General features: G+C 40.4%; 1 protein-coding gene across 1 annotated transcript in view; it reads left to right on the top strand.

Annotated features, from left to right (window-relative positions):
* The window catches only part of eci2 (enoyl-CoA delta isomerase 2), a 68,629-nt gene extending 54,578 nt beyond the window's left edge, over positions 1-14,051 (top strand). Inside the window, exons 7-11 of the mRNA XM_062520876.1 lie at positions 4,660-4,762; positions 4,891-5,011; positions 6,141-6,230; positions 8,534-8,677; positions 13,566-14,051. Of these exons, the coding sequence (XP_062376860.1) occupies positions 4,660-4,762; positions 4,891-5,011; positions 6,141-6,230; positions 8,534-8,677; positions 13,566-13,721 (614 nt within the window). The 3' untranslated portion in view covers positions 13,722-14,051. The remainder of the gene's footprint in view (positions 1-4,659; positions 4,763-4,890; positions 5,012-6,140; positions 6,231-8,533; positions 8,678-13,565) is intronic.
* Positions 14,052-21,207: the final 7,156 nt, after the last annotated feature.

The following is a 21,207-nucleotide window of genomic DNA, read 5'->3' as shown; positions in this document are numbered from 1 at the left end:
ATGTTTTCATCACTAAAACTTCGAACTTTCATAGAATTTGACCTGCCGATACCGATTTTAGCCGATACCGATTTTAGCCGATCCCGATTTAATTTCTTCTAACCATTTTGCAACACATACAAATAGTTATTTTCTATCTTTGCTTTAATAGAAAAATGTAAATATCTCCAGAATACTGATAAGTGTATAACTTGGAAAGTTTGGTGTATATAGGTGCTACATAGGCTGAGATGTTTACAGTATACAGGGAAAATGACAAAAAGCTAATTTTGAGAAAACAGCCTTGAAACACAGCCAATGATGTGCGTTCTCAGTCTAGACTCGCTTTGGAACGTTCGAGATTGCTTGCGGATACAAAGGAAGTGCACGTCATGCAGGATGACACCACACATGATATGTTTTGTATCACAGTCGTGGTAGTGTATGAAACGTTAGAATGCTAACTTTTGGCGAATTTAGAAGAAGCTAGTGCAGTGCCCGTGCAAACAATGTTTTCCAAGAAACGTGTTGCCCAATGACGTTGATGCAGGTAGATAATGTTAGATTGGTGATGAGAATCAGGCCCGTGCTGTTAGAGCTTTGTACTCTTTGCAAGGTAATAAAAAAGTGAATGGGAAAGGCGTTTGAGTTGCAGCTAATGGCTATTAGACACATTACATACCCGTGCGTTTTTGCTGTTGTTGGGAAATGATAGCCTAAAGCTAACCGCATGCATGGCCCGTCTATGCCATGGCCATGCCAGTGCTATGAAGCGCAAGGCAACCGCGGTTGTTGATGAGTAGCCTATGCAACGTTACGTGACTTTAACAGCCTGCTTACCAACATGGGTGCATGTGTGTCGGACTCAGCATGTTTATCCAACATGAACAATCTTGAAACGGTCCGTTGTTTACGTGAGACATCGTAATTTCCATGAACACAGAGTTTGTCAGCGAAATGGGCTTTTTTGTTTCTATGCTGGAGTAAGTGAGGGGGAGTGGCTAGTGCAGAGAGCGGTAGAATTGTGGGATTGCGGCAGAGTTGTATTTTGTTTAATTTAACGATATCTTTGTCATTTTTTGTCCGAACATGACCAAACTTTGCACTGCACTCACGCATGTCATTAGCAATACATGTGTCAAATTTTAGGTCAGTTGGATGAGTGGTGTCAAATTCGGACTCAGCATGTTTATCCAACATGAACAATCTTGAAACGGTCCGTTGTTTACGTGAGACATCGTAATTTCCATGAACACGGAGTTTGTCAGCGAAATGGGCTTTTTTGTTTCTATGCTGGAGTAAGTGAGGGGGAGTGGCTAGTGCAGAGAGCGGTAGAATTGTGGGATTGCGGCAGAGTTGTATTTTGTTTAATTTAACGATATCTTTGTCATTTTTTGTCCGAACATGACCAAACTTTGCACTGCACTCACGCATGTCATTAGCAATACATGTGTCAAATTTTAGGTCAGTTGGATGAGTGGTGTCAAATTCGGACTCAGCATGTTTATCCAACATGAACAATCTTGAAACGGTCCGTTGTTTACGTGAGACATCGTAATTTCCATGAACACGGAGTTTGTCAGCGAAATGGGCTTTTTTGTTTCTATGCTGGAGTAAGTGAGGGGGAGTGGCTAGTGCAGAGAGCGGTAGAATTGTGGGATTGCGGCAGAGTTGTATTTTGTTTAATTTAACGATATCTTTGTCATTTTTTGTCCGAACATGACCAAACTTTGCACTGCACTCACGCATGTCATTAGCAATACATGTGTCAAATTTTAGGTCAGTTGGATGAGTGGTTTGAGAGTTATGCGTGGAACACACAGACAGACAGAGTGACACACAGACAGACGTTCCTTGCATTAATAGATAGATATTCAGGCGTGAGTAGACTAAAAGTAATGAAATACCTAAATGTGTAAATCGGACTTTGTTTTTGTAGTAGTGTGAAGGAATACATTCTAAGCAAACCGAAGCAAAACAATGTTTTCACCTGCCGTGTCTTGCCTTAAAGGGATAATCCGGAGTGAAATGCACTTTAGATCAATTTTTCGGGCTATTGGGAGTACATACGTTGAGTTGACACCAAAATCATGTCATTCGGATGTATTTTGAGAAAGTTCGAGTTCACCGTTTTTAGCCAAAACTCGTTAGCCTGTAAGTGACCGGGGCAGGTCATTTCGCCACTACAAAACGCTATTTTTATACCTCTTCTACTGTTCCAAACAACACTACACTTACGTGGTAGTGAGTAGAGGGTCCCTAAAGCCAAACCGAAGTATCCCCACGTCTTTATGTGGTCGGATAGAGAGTCCAGAATGAATTTAATCGAGTCAGTACCTTCCGGAAATGTCGCTGCGGCAGCTGCGCAACGCTTCCACAACACTTTACTAACATTTCCGGAAAGGTACTGACTCGATTAAATTCATTCTGGACTCTCTATCCGACCACATAAAGACGTGGGGATACTTCGGTTTGGCTTTAGGGACCCTCTACTCACTACCACGTAAGTGTAGTGTTGTTTGGAACAGTAGAAGAGGTATAAAAATAGCGTTTTGTAGTGGCGAAAGGACCTGCCCCGGTCACTTACAGGCTAACGAGTTTTGGCTAAAAACGGTGAACTCGAACTTTCTCAAAATACATCCGAATGACATGATTTTGGTGTCAACTCAACGTATGTACTCCCAATAGTCCGAAAAATTGATCTAAAGTGCATTTCACTCCGGATTATCCCTTTAAGTGGAGTATAACCACTAGACCTAGGCTACTGTATGTCGCTGCTTATTGACATCTTATCATGTCACTAAACTTTTTGATTCTTTTGCAATCTCCATTCAGCTGCACTTGTGGTTCAGCTGTGGGCACGCGATTTGCGGCAGGGACGGGTGGTGATGAGCGCTGTTTACGTAGCCTAGTGAAGTGACTTAGTAAATTCCATGCAATATGGCAAAGCACAGCCTCCGCTGCAATTAAAAAAAATCTAGGTTACACTCTAAGTTTATAATAACTACACACAATTCATCATTTATTAAGCATTTGTTACCTATTAGTTAATGGTTTGTTCATTAGTAATTTATTGTTCATGCATAATTTATCATCAGTAAAGCATTTGTTCACAAATTTGTGAATGGTTTGTTCATAGTAAATGTTTGTAAATACAAAAAATGCTAAACATTTTTGTATACATGACTTTTACCATATAAATAAACAACCATTTATAAATGAAATCATTTCCCTAGTATGAACCAGTTGCAAACTATTAGGAAATGCTTTGATCATCATTTGTAAGGTATTACTCTTATGTAATTCTCATACTATAATTCATGATTAACTAAGTGTAAGAGTTACAAGTGGTTAGTTAATGTTGTTTGTGAGCTCATCTAAAGTGAGGACTGTATATGCCTTGCTACACATGATATTCAAAGGTTACATTTGCCTTCATTCATTTAACATTTTTCATCCAAAGTGACGTACACTATCAATGGAAAAAAATGCAAGATGTAGGCTTTCACATGCAAGGGCATGTAAAGGCAAGAACACAATGGTGGAAACTGTGGATTGAACCCCCAACTCTTTGGCTTACTGTATGCTAACCCTGCTCCTTATCCACTACACTACCTCTGCCCAGTGGTATTGCAACAATGAATTCAGAAATATAAAATAGATACATGTGTTTATTATGAAGAAACCATTTAAAATTGTGTGTGTGATTTACAAAGGAGAGTTAATGTAGGAATTATGCTTTAAAATGAAGAACACAGCATTTGATAACAGTCTACAAATGTTTAACAAATGCTTAGCAGTGTGTAGTAGAAGACTCTCTTGCATAGTTGTATGTGTTTTAACACGGGCGAATGTTGTGTTCTTCACTTCACAACAAACAATCAATAAACACCAGAGTAAAGTGACAATGTCTTTCCTAGGTTAACTGAACAAACCATTAACTAATAGGTAACAAATGCTTAATGGATGATGAATATGTGTAGTTATTATAAAGTGTTACCAAAATCTCAGTATTAACACCTTTGCTAGTTTCATCAAACTTTGCAAACTCACGTGTGTGACATTGTTACAAGTAGCCTACGTGCGAGTGCATTTGACCAGCATAAAATCACTGACCGGCCGGTCGCTGGTCAGGGCCGATCAAGTGAAAACCGAGATTCCAGTCACCAGCCGATCTATCGGTGCAACTCTACTAAAACTGTCTTGTTTGTAGAACTACATATCAACTAATTTCTAAACTTGCAGGGCAAATTGGTGTTAGTAGTTCTAAATGGATAGTTTCTATAACCAAAGGGCAGTTGTTAGTTCAAAATATATGGCTGCTGTGGCCTATAGCCAGTCGTTAGTTCCATCCCTCCTGTTGTCAAGCAGGCACATCTCAGGATTCTGATGAACTGTAGCTTTGAAATATTGCTATTTTACTTAGCCTACATGTCCTCCAACTATCTAAAATCCACTTCCGTCATGTGCTACGATGTTACTATGTTCTGAACACACACACACACACACACACACACACACACACACACACACACACACACACACACACACACACACACACACACACACACACACACACACAGACAGACAAGCACAGAATACCTAGATAAATATGTGTCTTATTTGGGGTAATTCCTGTGTGTGTGTGTGTGTGTGTGTGTGTCTCGGTTAATGATTTAGGTAGTGGAGATTACTACTGCAGTGGAAATGATCTCACCAATTTCACCAAAATTCCTGAGGGAGGGATGGAACAGATGGCCAAGGATGCAGGAGAACTGCTGAGGTGGGAGACATATAGTACGAACAGATTAAATGCTGCTTTGCTAGATTATTGCTAAAACTGAAAGAAAGTGTTAGCATATTGCATTAATGCGATGTTATGACAGTTTATGTATTCTTTGTCATTTACAGGCAATATGTGAAAGCCTACATTGACTTCCCTAAGCCTCTAATAGGCGTTGTAAATGGTCCTGCTGTGGGAGTATCAGTCACTGTGCTCGGCCTTTTTGATGTGGTGTATGCCACTGAAAGGGTGAGATGTTCCTTGATTCACACACTTGTTGAGCATCGTCCGTACCACCAATCCCCCTAATGGTTTGCTCCACTACAAACTCTGTATATTAAGTACGGGATAATGGACGACACGCCGTGCGGTTATTCAAAGTTAATGCACGTTCTAGACGGTGATACGGCCCGACGCGAAGCATTAACTTTGAATAACCGCACGGCGTGAAGTCCATTATCCCGCTTATTCCACTGTTGCCACTTGCGTTGTGCTTGTTTCCGGTGCTAATTTAATTGTTTTAATCGCTAGAACGGTATTGTTTGTAGAACTACTTTTCCCAGACACATTTCAACTAATTTCTCAAACTGCGGTTACTAGTTCTAAATGGATGGTTGCTATGGCCAAAAGCCAGTCGTTAGTTCTAATCTCCCGTTGTCAAGCTAGCAAATCCCAGGATTCTGATGAACGTTAACTTTGAAAGATTGCTATTTTTCCTAGCCTACTGCCACCTAACTAGCTAAATGACACCTCTGTCATATGCTAAACGTTACTATGATCTGAACGTCTGTATTTTACAGCTTCTATGTAACGTGACAGTGCATTTAAACTTCAAAACGAGTTTGGCGAATTAATATTCAAGTGTGATACGGTCAAAAACAATGGAACTACTTCATAGCCGTGCGTATATCTAAAGTTAATGCACACCCTTATAGAACGCAGGACAATGGGGAACTCAACCGAGCAGTGGAATAAGCTGTTTTATGGATTTGGTGATCAGTAGTTTTTGATAGCATTGCATTTTCAAGTCTCACTGTTTTGGTCCAAATTAATTACTGACCTTTATAGTTATATTTAGTGCTGTCAATCGTTTCAGATATTTAATCTCGATTAATATAGTGCAGGCCCTAATCTCTAATGCATTTGCCAAGGTGTGATGTATACCACTGAACTTGCTTTTGAAAAGGAATGATCCCACAACTGGTACATTTTGGAATTCTGCTATACTTTCATTCCATTTTTTAAGTAAAATTATATTACTGGTACCTTTTGGTTAACCTTACCTGTTTGAAAGCTTGCGACACCCAGAGTCTGACATTTTTTGCCATGGAAGCATAATCATTTATCATAACAATGACATGCATCTTAACCCTTACAGGCAACCTTCCATACCCCATTTAGCCAGCTTGGACAAAGTCCTGAGGGGTGTTCTTCCTACACCTTTCCGAAGGTTATGGGTGCTGCCAAGGTATGTACATATCAGTAATGCTAACCGTTATTTAAGGCATCGTATTATACGGCTCTCTGGAATGCTGAGGGAGCTCCCATTCACTTTGAATGGGCCTCCCCAACGTTCTGCGGTCAGTTATTTTTGTATAATGACCGCTGCGAAAGTATAATGACCGCTGCCAATGGCAACGGGTTTTGTGCTTTTAATTAATGTCTTTCATATCAATCCGCAACAAATCAGTTCGCTGCTTACAATGGAATGTCATTGAAAGTAAAACTGAGCTACTAAGTATGTTGCCAGGCAACACCTAAAACTGTCAACTGTGGCAAACTATTTATTTTGCTAGTTCTAGCGGAAGCTACAAAACGGTAGCCAAGTCATTGCTAAAGACACATTGAGTTAAGTTCCTTTTCTCGTTTTGGCAAGTAGGCGTATAATAAGTGTGATACATAATGTAAAGAGCTCCAGACTGTGACAAAGCTTCTTTACCTGTCAGTCACCAGTGGCAACCGTCCTCCAGACAATCAACCAGCTTATATATAACATGATTTCACAGGGTTCAACTTTGGCATGTGCCTGTCCACATATGCAAAACTGACTTAAAGTTGACTTGCAGAGTTTAGGCTCTCTGAGTTTCAGCTCATTAATGTCGTGCATTGTGGATTTATGTCCATCACAAAGGTGAACTGAATGTAGAAATATGATGGTGTATGGATAAACAGAGTGGAGTTCATTTTTTTGTTGTTGTTGTTAGGGCTGCACGATTTGGGGGAAACATTGAATTGCAATTTTTCTGACAGATATTACGATTTTGATTTGCGATATGAGTTTTGAATGTCAATGAATTGGTTCAGTTCAATATTTCTAATGTCTCTTGAATTTGTGCCACCCCTGATTGGTGAGCACCCCGCAGTGCACAAGAAGCACAGCACCTCTGACCAACTGTGAAACTCACCAATCAGAATTTCTGTGCCCCTAACACCCTATGAACACCCACCAACCAGAAGTGGTATACAGTCAAGGAGAATGAAATTGATATAAAAGTCAGCACAAACTGTAAATGATTATTTGTAACTTTTGCGATTAGGTAATTGGTTCATATTGTGTTTGAGATAATTGGGCAGCCATAGTTGTTGTTGCCAGTTGCCACTTAAAGGTAGGGTATGGAATTTGCTTTTGTGGCCATTTTTGCAAAATCTAATGTAATTTGGCTGGCGGGGCAGTCTAGGCACGATCCATTGAGCCAGGGAGCTGAGAACCCCCAGCACCAGCGGGCCAATCACAGCGTGTATAGAGTCGGTGGGTGGGCTTAACATAATGGTGACTGACATGCGACCAGAAGTTGCGACGGTAACGCATCCTGTTATTTGAAAACAAGAAGATGATTCGTTTAGCGTTATCCTATTGCGTGGAGAGGGAAGGTTACGCATCCTGCTACTTGAAAACAAGAAGATGATTCGTTTAGCGTTATCCTATTGCGGGGAGGGAATTTGAAAGACAACTGTTTATCCCACCCCTCCGATTGAGCCCTGTCTACCGTGAGTGTCCAGACCCTACATCTTGATGTGGGTCTGGCTCGTCAGGCTAATTCCGAGTTGGCAGCACTGAAATGGAAATTAAACACGTCAATCATCTGTGGAACCGGCAGGGCTCGGAAAAACTCCAGCCAATAACATTCTTAACCCGCTACCATCATTTCACAGCTCGTTCGTCAATCTAATAGTTTTCCTCCTCTTCCACCTTAATTAAACTGTAATTAGAGGTTTACTGAGAGGTTCTGTTTTCATGCGGCTGTTGCTTGGTTGGTTTGTTACCAGGATTATGTGATGGGCCAAGGCAAACTCATGCAATTGTGGGGCTTATTCAGCTCACAGGATGCCTATAACTGGTGGCATAGTCTACACAAAGTAGAAAACAGAATGTGAATAATAATTGCATGAGATTATTTGGTATTCCTTTGCATATTCCGACTAGGTGTAGTCCTGCCCCTGGATTTTTTTAGTGTTAGCCTGCAGTGTTATCATCCCACTTAAATCTTGTTTCAGTATGTCAGTGTGAAAGCCAATGTATGTAGGCCAAATAGCAAGTTTCAGCTTGATTCAAACAGAGCTGGGATATTGCCTGCTAAAATGAGAAGAACATCATCATTAACAATATGGGAAAATAACTTGTGAGTGATTGTACTCTGAGACATATTTGAAACTAAGGTAACTGCTCATCATACAGTACATTCCTTTTGTTTGATGAGAAAGCAGCATGATTGGGATAGTCAGTTGGCAAGCTCTCAAACTGCAACCACACATTGTGTTTTTCCCATTTAGGCTAGTGAAATGCTGTTATTCAACAAGAAGCTCACAGCCACCCAGGCCTGTGAACAGGGTTTGGTCACTGAAGTCTTCCCCGACAGTAGCTTCCAGACAGAGGTGTGGACAAGACTGAACGCTTATGCAAAATTGCCTAGGAATGTGAGTACATTTATCAATCCAAACACTATCACACCTGTACATTAACCCTTGCCACGTTTCATATTACATATCAAAGATGGAATGTGCATATCACTTCAATCCTCAGAACCAGTTTTATTAAATGGTTAGAGTCAACTTTGTTGTTTATTGTAAGCACAACACAGGATGGCACGATTAGCACAGAAGCGATTTACAGTGGGTACCACTTGGAATTGTCCGGTTTCAGGTGCCCTTCTCACGCGACAATCACGTGTATCTCTGAAAATAAGCCCTAAAGAAACGACCTAATACCAGAGTTAGCAGGTCCCTCATTCTCAACAAGATAAACAAGGATCCCATCACCTTATCTGAACTTTTAGAAACTGTGTCTCACATGAAAGTGTCTTCCATCATACCAACTAAGTTCCTGTTGAGGTGATGGAATTTGTTGGGCCCTGCCTGCTTTCCATCTTTAAAGCAACACCATGGAAGTTTTGCTCTAGGGGTCCCCCTACAGTTGGGAAACAGTAATTTCTTCTACTTATGTTGTAAAATCCGTCACGGTTACACCAGAAGCAAGTTACATACAGTATAGGCATCTAGATATATATCTAGACATATCGAGGCTGCACAAAGCCTTAAATCATGTGGTAGGCCTACTACGATAGCAGTTATGTGATACATTTGTAAAATTAGACTTTCAGCTCAGATCTGTGCACGTTCTCGGTATTGGGGTGATGTTGGTCAATCCTGAAGTAAAAATGTACAAGACCGATTACTTTCGCATTTATGAGCAATAGTGTAGGGTGGTCATTTTTAGTGTCTCAATAACATTAAAAAAAATCGATGGTCACCAGATATTGTAAGTTCTGGTATTCACGTCCATATAGTGGCATATTTGCACGCCCAAAACGTTTGGAGAGGCGGAGCTCTTGTAAGATATGACAGAATCTTACGCGTGATAACTTTTTTTTCAAGATAATTGTTTGGTCATTATAGGTGGTAGATTTACAGGTTTGAGCTATAACTTAGCACACATAACCAGCTCCCGAGCAGTTTTGGTTGGCAGCATGACACCAAGGTGATAGAGCCACGCTAAAACAGAGCCACTTTCGTATGACAGCATAGCCTATTTGAGCTAACCCACTGAGCTAGGATACCCCACAGGGGATACACGTGCATTTGTTGACAAGCCCAAATCTGCAGAAGGAGTCACGTCTTGGGCAAACTCAGACTGCCTGCGTTGCGTGTGAAATGTCTATCACACGTACAGTGGCATACTCAGCATATCATATGAATATAATTGCATGGGTCTATCCCAGGTACAGTGGCATACATTTCAGCATATCATATGAATATAATTGCATGGGTTTTATTTTTTTCAAACGGCAAAAGATCGCGTAGCTCGTATTTATAAGCAAGCGTCATTATACTGTTTACAGAATGGATAGGCCTATGTAATTCAATTGTTTGTGTGGTAGATAATGGCATATATCGGCAATAGTATAATATGGAGCTATTTGCAAAGACAAAGTAGAAAAGTCGATTTGCATTATGGCAAGACACTTTAACCAGAAAAGTAAATAAACAAACATGACTCATTAGGTTAGTTAGCCTAAAATATTATTTTGTCTGTCTCATCGTGATTCAGCTTACTATCAAGAATGTAGGCTATAGCCCCGTACCAAACATGCACACGCCATTTAGGCATAGGCTTAGGTTACTTCTGACTCTTTTTTTGTCCTCAAAGGGGCTTTGTCATAAATCGCTACTTCAAAATCAGGCTGTACAAAGTTTACACTTGTATCATAACACTTTCGGTTAGTGTTACCTCGCAAGGACTTGGGCAAAGTTCTCTTATGGATTTATTTGGGCTTACTCAGTATTCCTACGTACATCTTCTGTAGTTGTATCTTTTAAAGCTCAGACTAATGTATAAGCATTTTCTTACATATTTGCTGTAAATAAACCACTATTTACTATCAATTTACCAAAAAGATTGGGATATTGTTTATGTAAGCATACAGCGGTGAGTGGCGCAACGCTAGCTCTCTCGTCTAGCACTCAATCAACCCGGGTTCAATCCCCGCCACGAGCTAAATTTTTTAGCTTACATTGACAGAATTAAATGACCGTTTTTCAACTTCGACGAACAAGTCTTTTTCGTTAATGGTTTTTAATAGCAAACTATCTGAAATAAACAGCTGAATAAACAAACATTTTGAAATGAAGACAAATAAGCAGTCCAACAATTGGTTCAAGGCGGGGATTGAACCCGGGTCTATTGAGTGCTAGACGAGAAAGCTAGCGTTGCGCCACTCGATGCTGTACGCACATACAGTGGGTACGGGTTGAGAATGCACCTTTTGCCGCGGCAGTCCCGAAGAGATCCCATATAGGCTGTCAAGACGATTTTTTTCCGAGGCTAAGGCAATGTACCCAAACAACCACCAGGTGGCAGAAAGTTTACTCTCATCTGGCGTAATAATCAAGGCAACTTGCAAACCCTTGCAAAGCCCTACTAGGGACAAGTGTTGTAAATTAGCGTCAGCTAAAAATGCTATGATGCATGCATCAGATGACTTTTTAAGCTTGTCTATGTTTTTGTATCTGTCCCTATCTAAATAAACCTTAATAATAATAATAAAAAACTACTGGCACTACTACTGCTTGTTGTCTATGGGAACTATTTTCAGATGCTGCGTACGATATCACTGCGCCTATGGTACGTTTGCAAGTTGCCTTGATTATTGCGCCAGATGAGAGTGTAGTTCCATGTCAAATCAGCCCAGAAAAACGCCAGGTTTCATTTTCAGTTGGTCTTATTGCACTTTCTAACTTGAGAGGAGACACGTTTTAAATGGGAAAATTACCAGAAATCTTAGTCACTTTTAAACATGAAGCTAGCAGGCGGGAAGCTAATGGTCTAATCCGATTCAATGATCTATGCTAGGCTGAAGCTAAAAGTTGTATCGCCAGACTCACAGAATGGCTGGCTGAACGGGAACAAGGTAAATATCGATTGTTTTGCTCGAGGGGAGGTGGGAAATGAGCGTATTTCCAAAAATGGTGGAATATCCCTTTAAAGACGGTACAGACAGCCGATGGTAGGCGCAGCACTTTAGGCCTAAATAACACACTATCCATTGCAAACATAGCCTATTTGAAACCTTCTCACATGGAGGCATTCAATAGAAGAGCAATGAGCATAGTTGTCTTGTGCGATCATTCCCCCTCCCCCATGCACTCGTCTTACCAGTTCACTTACAGACATCACCTATGCGGCGTTGAGGACAACTGTTCATCCCAGAAATTGTTCATCCCTCCCCTCGGTTCCGTCGGGTCAGGCTCCTAATCACAGAACACATGCCTCCGTTTTAAAATAAACATTATATAAATAACATTTTTAAGTAGCATACAAAATGTAAAAACGGCATGAACGGCTGCGGAATCCCAACGGTGTTACGGATCACTCCCAAAATGTAATCGTTTCTTCCTTGGGTCATTTCATCGAAATCCATCCATTACTTTTTGAGTTATCTTGCAGACAGACAGACAGACAGACAGACGTCCCCGATAAAAACATATACCTCCTTGGCGGAGGTAAAAAATGCTTTCTGCTGTAAGTGTGTTGGTCATAAAATGGCTGAATGGTGGGACCCTAGCAACCACCAGACTGATTACTAACAATGAAGAAGTTACATAACACCAACCAGGAATTAGCTATCCTGCTGTATCAGAAATGGCCAGTGTGTGTCGCCAAAGCATAAAATAATACATAACATGAAAATGGTCTTGTTTGTAGTTTTTTAGACATTTAATTTTTGTGTTGTTTTTGATCTGATCCATAATAATGATTTTAGTAGAAATGTACATACTGAAACACATAGCTTATGTGTGAGAAGAGGGTGGAACACCAGTCAGATGCTCAGAATACATCCTTCCACCATATTTTCATTGAGCATACAAAAATCCAGAGGGTACCCTAGGCAAGAAACAGGGACAATATTCACAAAGAATCTTAAGGCGCTCCCAACTGGAGGATTAAGCAGAAACTCCAACCGTGACCAAGACCGTGAAGCTCATGGAGCCACGCTCACGCCCAGAACGCTTTTGACGCCGGTAACGCCGACTCTCCATAGAAAATGAATGATTTCCGGCACTCTTGACACTTTTGAGGGTCTTGGTCTGAACGCACAGTAAGAGTAAAGAATTTTAGTGTTAAAAGTAGCACCTGTCTGGAACAGTTACTAGACGAGAGGACTACTCGCAAACAATCGTCATGCAACTGTTTGTATCATTTCGCGTCATAATGTTTTGAAATGCACATTAGATGTCTTATCATGAAGGAACAATGGTCCATTGTAAGGGATGCCATTACGCCACCACCGACAAACAAACCCTTTCATTGTCCAGTCAATTGTTAAAACTAAATGTGACATATTATTGTAAATCAAATTCAATGGTTTCTTATCTATGCTAACACATCTTGATATGACATGTTCATTGCAAATGTTGCAAAGACACTACATCAGTGTATTCCATTAATGAGCTATTTGGCTTGCAGCCTGTTTTATCTGTCTCTTGCCCTTCACTATACTCTTATAGCGCATGGCTGCTCACAGACCTGTTACTCATCAGCCAATCTCCGGGGTCAAGCTTGAGCATGAGAAATTGCATCAACCATAGCAACAGAGCTTAGGGGTTCTCTTTTTTCTTTAATGAAAGTTGGTTTCAACAGCTTTGAATGTCTTAGTTAAAAGCATTTAGAACAATTTAGGAGCACTCATAACAGTAAGATAAAATGTTTTGTGAATATGGGCCCAGAAGTGAAAAAATGCTATGGCTATCTGCCTTTGTACACTGAGCTTTGCCTTCTTGTCTTTGTCTTTGTCTTTGTATTCCTCAGTCTCTAGCCCTTTCTAAGCAACTGATTCGGACTGCAGAGAGAGACCGCCTCCATTCTGTCAATGATCAGGAAGTGGAGCGGCTGGTCGAGCGCTGGCTTTCGGATGAATGCATGCAGGCCATCATGAGTTTTTTCCAGGCCAAGTCAAGGCTGTGAGAGGAAGAAGGCTGAACACCATCTAGCATACAGTATCCTGCGATCACATTTTGTAATTGAGAATGTTAGTTTTGTATGCCACTGAGTAATTGCCATTCTTTTTAAATGCCATTTGGATGTTTGATATATAGTGTAGTGAAATTAAAGAATGGAATTGTAATGAAATTTCCATTTAGACATGTCTTTAACATGTCATGACGATCTGGGTACTAGATTGGACAGTTATGCTGCACTACCTCCATACTTACAATACAATGCCATATGTGCAATGACATGTTTTGCTAATATAACTCCACATGTGCCTGTATTAAATGATCTATTTCTCTGTAATGTGCCTTTCATTTACAATGAAGTGTACTGCCCTCCAATACAATAACGGTTTCTTCTGTCTTACTTCCTCGGCTACTTCTCAATCCCTCATGCTCCCCAATCAGGTGGGAAAAGGCTACACTCTCCCTGGCCATAATGTGGATGTGCTTCTACAGGCTAACACATGTACTGTACTGCTAGAGCTGTATCTAGAGTATATTTCTACATGACGGTAAATACCCAAGTGGTAGTGTGAACCCCATTTTTGGGCCCGCGAGTCGTAGATTCTTTATAGTTTGCTTGAATAGACTGGTGATTATGTTGCTCATCTGGCACAGAACATAATTGCATATTTTAGTGAAATTAATGTAAATTATTTTCAGTGTTTTAAGAGAATTTACTTTATTTAATCTGTTGTAATTTGAACTGATTTTACCCATCCAAGGGTAATGCACACAGTATGCATGTTATGCCTTATTATGCCACTGCTCACTCCACTGTGTCAAGCAATAATCCATGACATTCTGTTTCACTGAGGTAAATGTTCGGTGACCCATGCATGGAGAAAAGTAATTCAGTATGTGAAGGACACTGCTTTTCATGAAAGTTCTAAGGGATTTATAATTGCTTCCAGTCACATGTTAGACGTAATCCTTTGCTGCATTCTTACATGCATGTTTTTTATGTATGTCTGAAAGAGGAATAGTGTGCTACAGTATGTAGAATGTGATGCAAAGAACATAGGACGATAAGTCATGGGAATAGAGAGGACCGTACGCGCTAAAACTTTCAAGATGGAATGCCCTGGAGCCCCTCCAACATTTTCCGTAGAACACAGCTGCTTAATGTGGAATGGCTTAGCAATGAATGACACTGTTTCTTAGAGGTTAGTGTCAGAGTTGTACATTTTACAGTGACATTACATTTCAACCCTTTTATCCCACTGAACTCTGAAGAGTATATTTAAGAAAAGCTCCATGTATTGAGCTCGATGAGCATCTAACAGGCTAATTGGCTAACTGAACAAAACACAATGCCAATCTCTAGGTTTGGTGAAGGGCAGGGACGTGCACAGGAATTTTGCCCGGACCTGAAAAAAGCCCCCCCCCCCCCCCCCCCCCACACACACAAGTCTTCTCTAGGCCTATCTGCCCTATGTGCCTTCTCCTGGTCCACATTTTCCGGGGTCTGGGGGCTTGTGGCTGCTCCTCATCTTATAACGTAGCCTATGAAAAATTGTCATTACAAGGCTAACATATGAGTCTGATTAATTAATCAATTCGCCTACAGTGTCATCTTTATGTCATCTTTATCACATTACATACCCAGCTAACAATTTCTGGTTAGGAGAACGTTTTTAGAACTTTTTTTTCTTGGTTAGGGGAACGTTGCCTGAAAGTTGAATGTTGCCCCATATGGTTCCCCAGGAAAGTTTTCCTAACGGAAATACAACGTTTTTTTCTGGTTATTTATTTTGGTTAGCAGAACGTTCTCCTACCCTTTAGGGAACGTTACAATATTTGGTTGCATTAACGTTCCCCTAACCTCACAGCAACATTTGAAAGGGGGAAAAATATGTAGATATCGTGACATCCAGATCAGCTCCATTTATTTACACTCGCCATCTGCGACGATATGTGTGGACATAGTGGGAGAGAACGAACGGCTTTCATGATTACGGCAATGACAGTTTAATATACATAGGCTATATATTTTTTCACTTACCGTTAGATGCTTGCTGAACTGCGACGAATACGGCCAGTTACCTACTGCATGTGTCAGCTAAGATTTTAAATGCGGGTTAGGTCTAATACTTTCTTGTCTACGGTGTCTTTTTTCCCATAATAAACGATTAAGTCATCGGTTGTTCAAAACATCAGCAGAGCAGGCTAGCCTAAACTGAAATGTCCCAACCATTGTTTCAAAATTCAAAACTGGCTTTTTTTTTAATTATTATTGCATCGTATTCCAACAGAACTATTATGGATTTTGGTTTAATTTGTTTTAAATTGGGACTAGGAATTGTGGGATAGGTTAAGTGAAAACAAACAACAAAACAGTGAACTCGTAGGCTAACTTGGACAGCCAGAGCCACTTGCACTGCAACAGACAATTGTGCTTTGAATTTGAAATGTGTGCGGTTTAAGATGCAGTCTCAACGTTTGAGAAAGAAAGGCCATTCGTTGGAGTCCTCATCATCATATTTTCATAGCAAATAAAGCTTTTAAAAACATGAATGCATCATTTTCAGGGGCCACCCTAATCGCTAACTGTACATGGATTAATCCAACACAACTCTTCGTCAGATTTTCAGTTAGCGTGAAACCGGTGTTTGCCTGACTAGCTCTTCCACCCTTAGCAGTGTTTTTTTTAAAGCCTGTTGACAGTGTTTTTCAACCACTGTGCCGCGAAATGCATTGTGGGTCCGTCCGCTCCTTCAGCTCCGTTGCCTCCGTCAAGAAAGTTGAGAAATGTTAAACTTTTCAGGCAGCGACGGATCCGTCAGCCAATCAGATCGCGTGTATGCAAATACACATACGGCAGACACAACCTCCGAGATCCGTCGACGGACGTGGACGCGGGGTTACCCCGCGTACACACTGTCTCCGTCCGTCAACGGATCACGGAGGTTGGATCTGCCGTATGTGTATTTGCATACACGTGATCCGATTGGCTGACGGATCCGTCGCTGCCTGAAAAGTTGAACATTTCTCAACTTTCTTGACGGAGGCAACGGAGCTGAAGCGACGGACGGACCCACAATGCATTTCGAGTCCGCCCCATGCAAAGTGAATGAGATCCGTTGACAGACGGAGACAGTGTGAATGCGGGGTTACACCGCGTTCACACTGTCTACGTCCATCGACGGATCACGGAATGCCTGTCTGCCGTATGTATATTTGCATACACGCTATCTGATTGGCTAACGGATCCGTCGCTGCCTGAAAAGTTGAACATTTCTCAACTTTTTTGACGGAGGCAGCGGAGCTGAAAGAACGGACGGACCCACAATTCCTTTCGAGTCCGCCCCATGCAAAGTCGATGAGATCCGTTGACGGACGTAGACAGTGTGAACGCCCTGTTAGTGATGCATTGTGGCTAGCGAGACCAGGGGGTCAGGATTTGACTGATTAGCTTCAACGATTAGCAAGGCACTTCCTCGTCGCCATTTTCCAGAAATACATCATGTCCAGTGCCGTTTCTCCCATAGTCATGCTGATCAGATGTTGATTGGTGGCTGTTCCACTCTCAGCTCATGCACGAGCTTAGTGTGGGCACGAGCTCTCCTTCTGTACCTTACGCCAATCAGTAACCTGCCACTTAATTGGCTAAGCAAAACGGCACCGGAAACAAGCCCCTTGAAACGCCATGTTGAAGCCTGAAAAAATCGTTAAATTTTGGCATTTTTCACTAGCCTAGCATTCCCATTGAAATGAATGGGGGCGGGACTTGTTCACTTTCTCCAGTTCTTATAATACATCCATGAGCGAGACTTAATGGTGACTGTGATGGAGAAGTTTTTGAAAAGGAAAAATGCTAACTCCGAACCAACTCCTGGACCAAATTCGGACCCAGGTGAAGGCCCTAGTATGAGTGGAAGTCAAAAGAAATCAGAGACGAGCTCTACAAGTTATGCGAGGCAATATAGCGAAAGCTATCTTTCATTTGGGTTTATTTCACCGGGGATGCAATGGCACCGGCTCCGTTGTGCTTGGTGTGTGGTGAAAAGCTAGCCAACGGTGCTATGGTCCCAAGTAAGCTTAAACGCCATGTCCAAACGCAACACCCTGCGCTTCAAAATAAGAATGCCGACTATTTTGTTCGCCTGCGTGAACACTCCGAGAAACAGGCAACGTTACAGTTTTTCTCAAATGCTAAAACACAAAAGCCAATCCTCTAAACCAAATGACCAGTTGTCTAAACACATTTACTAAATCTAGCCACAATTTTTCAATAGCATAAACACATTTCACATGAAGACACAATTCTCAAAACACAATCCTCCGCTCTCATAAATCTAAGCACATTTTTCCTTGCTAAAACACATGTTGCAAAACATATTCTCAAATGAAAGCTCATGTGATGCAAAATGCTTGCCACAGTCAGCAATAACTGAACACAATGAACATACCTGGCGTCATTCATTACACACAACGACTCAAAAATGAAGACACTTGTTGCTAATGCGCATAGTGACTGTGGTGTGTGTGTGTGTGGTGTGAATGAAGAAAATAAAAGAATTTCACACCCTGATCACGTTTTCAAGAGTACTGTTTTGTGCAATTGATTCTGTTTTTTGCATTGAGTTGTGTTACAGTAGTGTACTTGGATAGCCTAGAAATCTACACGTACCCTAGTGGCCAAAAATATTTTTGCCTATTCTGTGTAGTTTGTCTTGCCAGGCTAGTACTTGGAGAATTTTTGTACTCTTGATATGAAACTCACAACTCTAAATGAAGAGCTCTTTTCCAAAACGCTATAAATCTATTTTATAGACATTATGTACTGTAACAAATCATGTTACTGTATTTACAGTAATTGTGTGTTTAAGGTAATAAAAATGCAGTTGTTTTGTTTTTATTGAGTAAAGATAAATTACAGTAGCTAAACATAACCCAATACCGTTTCACTGAGATTACAAAATGTAAAAAATATATTTATGAAAATTCATTAGTAAAATGGTGGATATAGCGTTTTGGAAAAGAACTCTTCAAATGCCTAATGTGTAATAAATGACGCCAGGTGTGTTCATTGTGTTCAGTTATTGCTGACTGTGGCAAGCATTTTGCAACACATGAGCTTTCATTTGAGAATATGTTTTGCAACATGTGTTTTAGCAAGGAAAAATGTGCTTAGATTTATGAGAACGGAGGATTGTGTTTTGTGAATTGTGTCTTCATGTGAAATGTGTTTATGGTATTGGAAAATTGTGGCTAGATTTATTAAATGTGTTTAGACAACTGGTCATTTGGTGAGGATTGGCTTTTGTGTTTTAACATTTGAAAACTGTAATAGTCAATGGCGTAGCCTTTCTTTGCTTTACTGACAACAACTTCTTTGAATAGTCTTTTACTAGGTTGGCACCTATCTCTATAGACAGTCTCCAGCTCCAGCTCCTCCAAATTGCATGGTTTTCTTGCATGGACTCTTGCTTTAAGCACGTGCCACATATTCTCACTTTTCACATATGCTTTGGGTTATCATCCTGAAAGACCTGGTGGTGACCTAAGCCTAGACTAAGAGCAGACTTCTTGATTGTATCCCTCAAGATGTCAACATAATCTTTCTTTTTCATGATCCCATGCACCCAAACAAGGCTCTCTGTGCCTGAGACAGCAAAACAGCCCATGATGCTCCCACCACCATGCTTCACTGTGGGAACTGTATTTTTATGGTTGTAGGCCTTACCTTTTTTCACTAAACATAGGCAACATCCGTGTATCCAGTTTAATCTTATTAGACCAAAGGACAGTTTTCCAAAAGTCATTTTTAGTTTTTAAATGTGCATTTGCAACGTTCAGTCTGACTTTGAAGTGCCCCTTTTGGAGTAATGTTTTTTTTCTCGGCCGATGACCTTGAAGGCCTACACAATGAAAAGCCCTCGCTACTGTCTTCCTCAAGACTTCAACCCCAGAGGTCTCAGGGTCAGCGGATCATTTTGGCGGATGTGCGGGGATGCTTGCTAACATCCCTGATGATTTTTCTATATATAGATTAAGATATTTAGCATTTTCATCCACACTTAGGTTAGAATATGCACAAACTTGGAGCTCTTTGTACTTTGTAATGATGCCTCGCGCAGCTGTTCTAGAGACTCTGAAGCATCTAGAAATTACAGTATATAGCCTTTCTCCATAGTATAGGCCTCAATGATTTTCTTTCTGAGGTCCAGACAGATTTCCTTCATCTTCAGCATGCCTGTAAAGGCAGTCCCCTCTCAGACAGGTGTTCAAGTGCCTATAGGCCTGTTCCTTGGAGTCTTTAGGTGAACAATCAATGCTGATTGGATGTTTAGGTGTTGTCTGGACACTAACTGACTGCAAAGGTGTGGTTTGAAAGGTGACAGGTTGGTTGTGTGTATTTAAAAGCAAAAAAAAAAAATCACCTGGGGGCTAATAATTTTGACCACTCCACTTTTCACACTATTTGAGATTAAGCATTCCTATTAATAATATTAACACTCCAAAATGCACCAGGTACTACATAATAACATTGGTGAATGTTTGATTTTTTACATTTTATCAGGGATGAACATTTTAGAGAGAATTTTACAGTAATGTTCCAGAATTTCAGGGGGGCTGATTCATTTTGGCCTTAACTGTATGTTTGTCACATTTCCAGATGATTAAAACTTTTTAATCATCATTTTAACAGTAAATATATGTAGACATTTTTAACAAAATACCTAGTTTCCATAGAACTTACTTACAAATGTCAACACACTTTCTTTTTATTTAGATTTAGTGTATTCTCTTGTCTTTCCTATGTTGAAAAATGACTAGAGGATTTAGCTTCTAAGTGACTTTATTTTCATACCATAGTGAAAAAGAACATCATGAACTACATCTGAAAGTTCAGACACTCTGTTGCAATTAGATAGGAAAATGCTTCTGTTAGAGTAAGATTTTTTACATAACATTTTTAAGGGGTACCAATAATTGTGAGTTATGTGTTTTTGTAAAAAATATTTATTTCTTTATGAGATTTTCCTTTTTCTCAGAATATACTGTATTTGCTTCCCTTCCAAGGTGGATTTTCCCTAATTGCTTTCATTGTGGGAGTACAATAAATCACCAAAAGATTATTTTTAATACTATAAGAATAATTTTATTTATTCCCTGAGCAGTATGTTATACAGGAAAACTGATACAATAATGCATTCCATACTCAAAAGTGTTTACATTCACATGTCAGACTTGAATCAGTTGTACAACTCTGGGTAGAGTGATCCCTAGTCCATATCTGTTCATATCTATTTCAAATTCCTATATTACTTACTAATGCATTTAGCTGATGCTTTTATCCAGAGTTATAGACACCAATAGGGGTCAGTCTCCCTAGAGCAACTTGTGGCTAAGTGCTGTTCTCAAACTGTGGTATGGGTATCACTGACTTTCTCTAGTGGTACTCTTATGAAAAGAATATAATGCAAAATCCTTAACTACACAATCACTGA

Source organism: Sardina pilchardus, chromosome 19 (genome assembly GCF_963854185.1).
Source record: "Sardina pilchardus chromosome 19, fSarPil1.1, whole genome shotgun sequence".
Classification (NCBI taxonomy): domain Eukaryota; kingdom Metazoa; phylum Chordata; class Actinopteri; order Clupeiformes; family Clupeidae; genus Sardina; species Sardina pilchardus.
This window is presented reverse-complemented; position numbering and strand designations above follow the sequence as displayed.